The 10,176-nt window shown below is 37.1% G+C and overlaps 1 protein-coding gene across 1 annotated transcript; it reads left to right on the top strand.

Annotated features, from left to right (window-relative positions):
• The first annotated feature begins 1,363 nt into the window (after positions 1 to 1,363).
• On the top strand, positions 1,364 to 9,144 carry LOC107585752 (solute carrier family 25 member 36-A-like). The gene is made up of 5 exons (XM_016272908.1): positions 1,364 to 1,479; positions 4,256 to 4,356; positions 6,431 to 6,497; positions 6,672 to 6,961; positions 8,388 to 9,144. Exons 1-5 carry the CDS (start codon positions 1,379 to 1,381, stop codon positions 8,579 to 8,581), a joined length of 753 nt encoding a protein of 250 aa, XP_016128394.1. The 5' UTR covers positions 1,364 to 1,378; the 3' UTR covers positions 8,582 to 9,144.
• Positions 9,145 to 10,176: the final 1,032 nt, after the last annotated feature.

Below are 10,176 nucleotides of genomic sequence, written 5' to 3'. Positions count from 1 at the left end.
CAGGGAAAGAGTTAACTATGCTTTTAATTTGTTTTGGAAGACATACAGTGTCAATAAAAGAGTGTGTTTTGTGCACAAAGTTATTGTTTGCTGTCAAAGTACAGCTTAAGATTATCCATTTTGAATTTTTTCTCCTCCCATTTGCAGATGCCAAAATAAACAAAGTAAAGGTCTAAAAAAATCACAATGACAGAAAATCAACTTAAAATGCGTCCTGCCAAATAAGTCCTCTCTATTTAGAAAAAAAAAATCTAAATAATAAAATTAATATCTTAACTTTAAGCAGATGACAGCTCGCATTTCATAACGCGGTTTATACAATAAATGTCTCTGTCTGAAAGTGTTTGATCTTCAAACTCCGACCATGCTGGAACGGCGCTGCTTTCCTGCAAATATTGTTCATTTCGTGTTTTACGCGTGAAGACGATCCGTTTACGATCTCAACAGCGCAGCGTCTGTTTATTTTGCTATACAGACTATGCCCAATTACGCCCAATTACATGGGTAGCTGTGTTTTATTATTTCCATTTAGCATTGTTCTCTTCTCTTGCCTGATGTCTGTGACCTTATGTGGCACATTTTTCTGTCACAACGCTCCAGTTGAGAACCACTGGGGTTAAAGATTACATGGAGTATTAGGATTGTATTTAATGAAGTCCGTGATAGAATATAAATAACTTTTGCATGACCTGGTCAAGGTCGCTATTCATTTGATTTCATTTTAATTTCACTTTTTTCTTTATGACTTGCTTTTATACTGTATGTGTGTGATGACAATAAGCTCTCACACCTCACACAAGAAGCATTTTTTACATGTGTCTTAGGTATTTCTTTGTTTGAACATGTTGTTCAGAGGTGTGTCTTATTGGCCGAGCGAAGGATTAAAAAAATATTTTGGTGATTCTCACAAAGAAATGTTTGGGTTACATTTCATTCTAAAACAATTCTTTACAAAGGATAAAAAATGTATAAGTAAATATGTGTTTATAATCAAATTGTGACCTGCTTATAAATATTAATTTTATTTTGTGTAATTTTCATAACAATTAAGCACCCATTTTTATCTATAAATGTACTTCAACAAGCAATATTATTATTTTTACATAAGAATTAGTTTAATTATAAGTTTCCTTGAATTGCTTAATTGTTATGAAAACACAAGTCACAATGAAAAAAAAAATTTCAATGTTCCTAAAATAGAATACATTTTCATGCTCAATAAAATGTTATATTTTTTTACCATTGATTTTGGAGTGAAATATAAGACATACATTTTCCCAGGAACAGCATTACATGTTTTACCAACTCCAGAGTGTATTTATAATGTTCACAAAGCCATTCAGAATAAAAATGTCATTTGTCTTGCACTGCTGTTGATATGTTTATCTCTGTCTTTTTCAGATTAATTCTTGAGAAGGAAGGGCCTCGTTCTTTATTTCGGGGCCTGGGGCCCAATCTAATTGGAGTGGCTCCTTCACGGTGAGTGTTTGTCCATTCATACAGTTAAAATGGCAGTTCAATACATCTCTATCTCAGCGTGCATTTACAGTAGGAACGTGTAGTCTTTAACTCTGTGTACTGAAGTGACAGTGAATCAGATACAGTGCGACTGATGCAATCCCTGCTCAACCGGTAAAGCTGGAAATTTACAGAGCTTGGTATAAACACGCAGACACAAGTCTGTATTCAGGGTTATTTTACAGGTCAGACATCAGCCATGCAGGGTGCAAATCTGGGGGAACCTGACCCCACAATTAAAGGGATAGTTCACCCAAAGATGAAAATTCTGTCATTATTTAATCACCTACATTTTGATGACTCAGTGTTTTTTTTTCTTTTTCTGTTGTTTTGGGTGGACTGCTCCTTTACGACAAATAAAGTAGTTTTCGATAAACATTTACCACTGAATTTATAATCGGCATAAAGGTGATCAGATGTGTTTTTCAGGCCATTAAAAGTGTCTGAGCTCATTTAACACCTGTTGAATAAACCAGGTGTTAAATGCTGTACTTTTATGCCACTCCAGCATTTTTAAAGGTTTTTTGGAACAATGAAGCTCATAATCTGAAATCCAAATGGGCTGTTTCAGCCTTCAGCTGAGGTGTAACAAACGGCGGCTCCGAGAGAACAGCACGGCTTAAAGAGCAATTAAATAAATGAATGGGCATGATACATGGTGGTTTTAACATTTAGTCTCTGTAATGTATAAACAGATGTTTTACGTGCATGCATTCAGGATAAAGCACTTGTCCAGTGATGCACACATGATAAATCTGCACTGGACCTGTTACTTAAAGGGCAGCTTATGTAAACGTGTGTGTTATACAGACAGGAAGGTGAGATCAAACCTGAGATTAATTGCGGAGTGTTTTCCTGTTTGAGTGTTCACTGGCCATTAGTTAAGAGCTTCAGGATACTAAGTTTTTCAGGCCATTAAAAGTGTCTGAGCTCATTTAACACCTGTTGAATAAACCAGGTGTTAAATGCTGTACTTTTATGCCACTCCAGCATTTTTAAAGGTTTTTTGGAACAATGAAGCTCATAATCTGAAATCCAAATGGGCTGTTTCAGCCTTCAGCTGAGGTGTAACAAACGGCGGCTCCGAGAGAACAGCACGGCTTAAAGAGCAATTAAATAAATGAATGGGCATGATACATGGTGGTTTTAACATTTAGTCTCTGTAATGTATAAACAGATGTTTTACGTGCATGCATTCAGGATAAAGCACTTGTCCAGTGATGCACACATGATAAATCTGCACTGGACCTGTTACTTAAAGGGCAGCTTATGTAAACGTGTGTGTTATACAGACAGGAAGGTGAGATCAAACCTGAGATTAATTGCGGAGTGTGTGGAGAGTGTTTTCCTGTTTGAGTGTTCACTGGCCATTAGTTAAGAGCTTCAGGATACTACATGTGTAAACATTTGCGAGGGTTTGTTGAACATGTTGTCCTTGTGAGCTGCTTACGTAGGCATCATAATCATCCAATGGGTGGTTCAGAAGGTGGGGAGCAAAATTAAGTTGTATTTGGCCGCATTGCATTTATCCTTTGGAAAAATCAAGCTTAGATTTGATGCCTGTTTTTGGAACATGGTAGATGGGTTCTTTCTTGCTGGTCTGAGCTGGAAATTAGCTGGTCATTTACTGGTCGACCAGCCAACTTGTTCCAAAACCCACCTTAAACTAGTATCAGGTTAGTTTGTTGCAGATAATGCCTTGGACAAGCTTACCTGCTGAAAAGAACATCTTAAACCAACCTAAATAGTTTAGTAAGTCTCCCAGCTTGGCCAAGATTTACTAGTTGTGTTTAGAACATGGTAGATGGCTTCTGGCTGGTCCAAGGTGGAAATTAGCTGGTCACCAACCAGCTTGTTCCAAACCCCACCAGGAACTAGTATGAGGTTAGTTTGTTACAGATAATGACCAATTTGGACCAGCTAATGACCAATTTTCCTGCTGCAAAGAACCTGTTAAACCAGCCTAAATGGTAAATGGCTTGCTTGGTTTAGTAAGTCTTCCAGTCTGGCCATTATTAATGTTAATTACTGTATTTTAATAAAAAAAAATATTGCACATTGTCATTTGTTTTTCTCCAAACAATATGCAAATTCAAGGCTATGAAGAACAATGTAAACTATGCTGTATTATAAGATTTGGCAGCATTGCATTTATTCTTTGCAAAAATCAAGCTTAGCTTTGGTATTTGTGTTTGGAACATGGTAGAAGGATTCTAGCTGGTAATTAGCTGGTCATTGACTGGTCAACCAGCCAGCTTCTTCCAAAACCTACCTTAAACTAGAAGGAGGTTGGTTTCCTCCTGAAAAGAACATTTTAAATCAGCTTAATTGGTGTTTTGCTTGTCCTGGCTGGTTTAGTAAGTCTCCCAGCCTTGTCCATGGTGATGGTAATCAGATAATTGGTTTGCTCAGCTGGTTTAGTAAGGCCTCCAGTAAGCCTGGCCAAGATGATGTCAATCAGATAGATTAATCAGGTAATTGGTAAAGGGTTTGCTTCAGCTGGTTTATCTGGTTGGCATCCCACACTGACCAAAATGGCCAAAACCAGCCTGAGCTGCATTTCCCAAAAGCATTGCAAACTTAAGTACATCGTAGACCCATTGAAACCAATGGAGCTGCGATCAACTTAGGCTTACGATGCTTTTTGGAAACGCAGCCCTGACCAGTCTGTTGTAGTTCAGTAGGGTGTAATAGCATTGTGTGTTGTTGTTACTCATGTGTCCTGCTGTGTTTTCAGGGCCATCTACTTCGCCGCCTATTCCAGCTCAAAGGAGAGACTGAACTGTGTGTTTGAACCAGACTCCACGCAGGTGCACATGACGTCTGCTGGAATTGCAGGTAACTTCCTTTATATTTGAATGATGCAATCTAACTACATCCTGTTTCCTCAGTTTTGATGGGCTCATAAAATATAAACCGTTTATTGCTTAATTGCATGTATAGATGTGTCTAGTGAATTGGAATTGCAACCGTTTCTTTTTGTTCCATGCTATATCTCAGAGTAACAGGCCAGTAAATGTCACAGAGCTCAAGCACTCAATAAAGATCCGGCACATGGCCAGAAGAGAGTGTGTCTCTTCTCGAGAAGGGTCTGGCTGCAGACTTGCACTCTCAGACACATGCACTTCCGCTAGTGACGTCACTTGCAGTTTTTTTTTTTTTTTTTAAACATTTATTTGTAATTTAAAAAAAAAAAATTATTATTATTGAATCTCTCAACATTTTACAACATTAGCCAGGTGGTGAAGACAAGAAACTAAATTACAATGTCACTTGCCCTCTCCGCTACCTGCGACATCGTGCGTGTTGCCAATGGAGACGAGATGCTGTGGTGGTTAAACGATTAAAACTAATTTAGTTGCATAACATACAGGGTACTGCACGTCATCTGTAGGAGAAAAATGTAATGCATTAAATCATATTAAGTGTGTTTTTTCTATGGGGCAGCCCTGACCAGTCTGTTGTAGTTCAGTAGGGTGTAATAGCATTGTGTGTTGTTGTTACTCATGTGTCCTGCTGTGTTTTCAGGGCCATCTACTTCGCCGCCTATTCCAGCTCAAAGGAGAGACTGAACTGTGTGTTTGAACCAGACTCCACGCAGGTGCACATGACGTCTGCTGGAATTGCAGGTAACTTCCTTTATATTTGAATGATGCAATCTAACTACATCCTGTTTCCTCAGTTTTGATGGGCTCATAAAATATAAACCGTTTATTGCTTAATTGCATGTATAGATGTGTCTAGTGAATTGGAATTGCAACCGTTTCTTTTTGTTCCATGCTATATCTCAGAGTAACAGGCCAGTAAATGTCACAGAGCTCAAGCACTCAATAAAGATCCGGCACATGGCCAGAAGAGAGTGTGTCTCTTCTCGAGAAGGGTCTGGCTGCAGACTTGCACTCTCAGACACATGCACTTCCGCTAGTGACGTCACTTGCAGTTGTTTTTTTTTATTTATTTTTTTTAACATTTATTTGTAATTTTAAAAAAAATTGTTTTTATTATTATTGAATCTCTCAACATTTTACAACATTAGCCAGGTGGTGAAGACAAGAAACTAAATTACAATGTCACTTGCCCTCTCCGCTACCTGCGACATCGTGCGTGTTGCCAATGGAGACGAGATGCTGTGGTGGTTAAACGATTAAAACTAATTTAGTTCCATAACATACAGGGTACTGCACGTCATCTGTAGGAGAAAAATGTAATGCATTAAGTCATATTAAGTGTTTTTTCTATGGGAGGAAAACGCTTAACGAAAGACTGCGCATTGCGTTCATATTCTGTGGCCACGGATTTGCTATGTTATTATTATTGCTATGCTTTCTGTTGTTTAATGGTGACACTATGAGGATGACCCTTTTTGTAAAATTCAGGTTTTTTTTTTTTTAAAGTATGAGGTTGGTAAGATTTATTAGTCTTTTAAAAAAAAGTCTCTTGTGTTTACTAAAACAGCATTTATTTAGTCCAAAATACAGTAAAACCGCTAACATTGTGAAGTGTTACAATTTAAAATGTTGTTTTCTCTTATATATTTAAAAATCACACAATCGTTCAGAAAATATTCTAATATGCTGATTAGCAGCTCAAGAAACATTTCTTGTTATCAATGTTGAAGTTCACTGCTTCATATTTTTGTGGAAACCATGATATTTTTTATTTTTTTCCCCCTCAGGATTCTTTGATGAATAAAAGTTCAAAAGAACAGCATTTATTAGAAATGCAAATATTTTGTAAAAATCCAGAAGTCTTTCAGTTTTGATCAATTTAGTGCATCCTTCCTGAACAAAAGTATTCATTTAAAATAAACGCAAAATCTTGCTGACCCTTTTTGACAACTTTTGAAAGGGAGTACATTATTTTTCGGTTTAGTATATTTGCATCTTAATCTTTCCTCCTCTTCTCCAATCAGGGTTCACGGCCATAACCGCAACCAACCCGATTTGGTTGATTAAGACGCGTCTACAATTGGACGCCAGGTAAAGTGGCAACAGATATGTGACATTATGTACAAGTAGATTGTTTGATTAATATCCTTAGTGACTGATTCCTTAGTTACAGATTATAGTTTTAACATGATCTAGTGCTCATTATTCATGATTCCAGACTAAGCTTTGTATTTGATTCACTTAAGCGCGTTTTGTTCTTCACAGGAAGCGCGGGGAGCGTCGCATGAATGCTTTCGAGTGTGTGCGGCGTGTGTATCAGACGGATGGGCTACGTGGGTTTTACCGCGGCATGTCTGCATCTTATGCAGGCATCTCAGAGACTGTGATTCACTTTGTGATCTATGAAAGCATAAAACGGCGTCTTTCAGAGGCCAAAGCAGCAACGCACATGGATGGGGCTGAGGACACCACCAAAAACGTGTCTGACTTTGTGGGCATGATGCTGGCAGCCGCCACTTCCAAGACCTGCGCCACCTCCATAGCCTATCCACACGGTGAGCATGTGCTTGGGCGTTTTCCCATCAGAGCACCATATCATCATAAAATCAGCATGAAACGTCATTCACAACCTATTTTACTTCCATAATGTGACCCCGTTCAAAAGGTTTCAATGCTTTTATTAAGCTAGGATGCATTAAATTGATCAAATTACAGTACAGACATTTACAGTGTTTCTGAGGGTCTTAAAGTCTTAATTTACCCTATTTAAAGTCTTAATTTACCCTATTTAAAGCCTTAAACGGGTTTTAAATCTGAGCAGAAAGTCTTACATTTATGAAGACGTGGCATTAAATGTTCCATGCATTGTAAAAAAAAAATGTCTTGGTGTCTTAAAAAAATCTGACTTGGTATTTATTTTCAATACAACTATTTAAACAACTTTAAATCCATACGTAATACAGTGGGGCAAAAAAGTATTTAGTCAGCCACCAATTGTGCAAGTTCTCCCACTTAAAAAGATGAGAGAGGCCTGTAATTTTCATCATAGGTATACCTCAACTATGAGAAACAAAATGAGAAAAAAAAAAATTCTTTAAAAATCCTACAATGTGATTTTCTGGATTTTTTTTTCTCATTTTGTCTCTCATAGTTGAGGTATACCTATGATGAAAATTACAGGCCTCTCTCATCTTTTTAAGTGGGAGAACTTGCACAATTGGTGGCTGACTAAATACTTTTTTTCCCCACTGTATATAATCCATAATACGTTTACTTGAGAAAGAAAGAAGTCATGTTTTTTTGCAGAATTAAGTGAGTTTGTTTAAAAATAGATCAAATATCTGTCAATGGTGTATGAAAACTTGTTTTTCCTTTAAATTTAATAGAAAATGAAAATGTTATTTACTCACCCTCATGTTGTTCCAGCCTTGCACGAAACAACATTTGGGTGAGTAATACATGGCATAATTTTGATTGTGGGTGAACTATCCCTTTAAGTTGATTTTTCTGAGCCTATTGGCATATATATTTGGTCCTTTTGTTTTAATCATAAACTCACTAAATTTGGATCCGTTTCGCAGAAGACAAGTTTTGCTTCTCATGTAAATTTCTTGGTTTAAGAATCTGTAGACATTTGCACTGGAAAACAAGACAAAATACTAAGGAAGAACAAATTTTTTTGCAGTGTGATCAGAAAGTAGAGTAAAAGTTATTTCAATATTCTAGTGATTGGGAACTGTTCTTTAAATTGCCTAAACATTCCATTTTCAATAACTTTTCTAATCAAATAAATGCAGCATTGGTGTGCATGAGAGACTTGTTTTGAAAAACATAAAAAAAAAATCTTACTGACCTCAAATGTTTGAATTGTGTATATGTATAAAAAAAAAAGATACAAACCGTATCATTTGGGTTTCAAGTTGGCTCATAATGGTTTGTAACCAATTCTGAGCATTTGTTTTTCTCTGTTTGGTTCTGCAGAGGTACTCCGTACACGGCTAAGGGAAGAAGGTACCAAGTACCGCTCGTTCTTCCAGAGTCTCAGCCTGGTGATTAGAGAGGAAAGCTATCGCGCTCTTTACCGAGGACTCGCCACACATCTGGTCAGACAGATCCCCAATACGGCCGTCATGATGTGCACCTACGAGTTCGTCGTCTACCTGCTCGAAGGCTAAACTTTGACTTGAGGTGCCTCAGTATTCATGGACGAAGAGTTCTGTGCTTTCATTCACAATTTGGGAGTGTCTTCTGAGAGGATGGTGTTGGGAGAAAAAGGAGAAATGACTAAAAAGGTGGTGTCTAGAAAGCAATGTTCTTTGGTTTTTCTTAACTTTCTGTCTTTTAATGTTCTTTAAAATGATGCTGCTTCTAAAAAGCCTTGACAGTCCATTCACCTTTAGCCTCCTCAGAGTGTTTTTTCCCTCTCAAACAGCACCTCACATCAGATAGATCTTGTATGTGGATTCCGCAGGTTATTTCTGTCAGAGAAGCTGTTCTAATGTTGGCAGGTCATTGAGGGGTTTGTCCGGCCCATTGCTGTGCTGTAATGGCGATCAAAGCTTCACTGGATCTTCTCAAGCTTTGAGCTGGAAAGGAATCGGAGAGGATCCAAACTGAGGCTTGCTTGCTTGTCTAGGAACAGCCAATCAGGGTGCGCTTACACCATGCAATGCAAAAAGATCTTACATGGATGCATGTACCTGAGACTGTGCGCACACATGTATGCAAAAAAAAGATGTGTAAGGATCCAAACTGAGGCTTGCTTGCTTGTCTAGGAACAGCCAATCTGGGTGCGCTTACACCATGCAATGCAAAAAGATCTTACATGGATGCATGTACCTGAGACTGTGCGCACACATGTATGCAAAAAAAAGATGTGTAAGTGAGTTTAATTGTTTGGACACTGCAGGTGGTTGTGTGCTAATCTCAGAGTGTCATTTGTGTTTGCTGCCCATATTTGACCTTAATACATGAATGTAACAATCATTGCAGCCAAAATACGTTGTTAGCACAAAAAGACTTTAATAAATATATGTACGTGGCAGCAAAGTTACTAATGAAAGAAGGAATAATCGTTCAAAATTGAGAAAAAAAGAAAAGCAAGTATTATGCAAGAAAGTCGTTGCACTGTAACACAAGAAGTTTTTTTTTTTTTTTTTTGGTGGACATGTTGCACCCCATCCCAAAAACACACAATGAGCACCAAAACATAGAAAAGAGTCTTATGCTGCAAAAGAAAACAGTATTTTTGTCTTTTTTGCAGTAAAAATACCAAGACATCCTTTGAATAAGATCACTTTGCTTGAGAAGCAAAATTGCATTAGATATTAAGACATTAATTCAAGATATACTGTCTAGACTATTATATTATTACATCATCATTATGATTATTACAATATAATATTTCAGCATAAATCTGTTTTGTTAGATTTATACTTGACTCATTGGCAGATTTTTATTTTAAGAATAAATTGCTGTGTATATTTACTGAGAATTTCTGTCTTTATATTTATATTTTTGTTTCTCAATTTCAAGTGAATTGATCTTATTTTATAAGAATGTTTTAGTTATTTATGAAAACAAGACTAAAATACTGCCAGAGAATGTTTTTGCAGTGCAGACAGAAAAGGATATTAAAATATAAAATATTATCAAGGTGTCAAAATTCATGCTTTCTTTTTATGATGCAGTTTTGTATCTTGTTCTCTCACTCTTATGCCTTTATGATATGTCACGAGTCCAGTGTTGTTGTTTTTTCCTCCAGTGTTTG

This window comes from Sinocyclocheilus grahami, unplaced genomic scaffold (assembly GCF_001515645.1).
Source record: "Sinocyclocheilus grahami isolate Dianchi unplaced genomic scaffold, SAMN03320097.WGS_v1.1 scaffold74.1, whole genome shotgun sequence".
NCBI classification, from domain to species: domain Eukaryota; kingdom Metazoa; phylum Chordata; class Actinopteri; order Cypriniformes; family Cyprinidae; genus Sinocyclocheilus; species Sinocyclocheilus grahami.
Note: the sequence above shows the minus strand (reverse complement) of the source record. Positions and strands in the feature narration are given on the sequence as shown.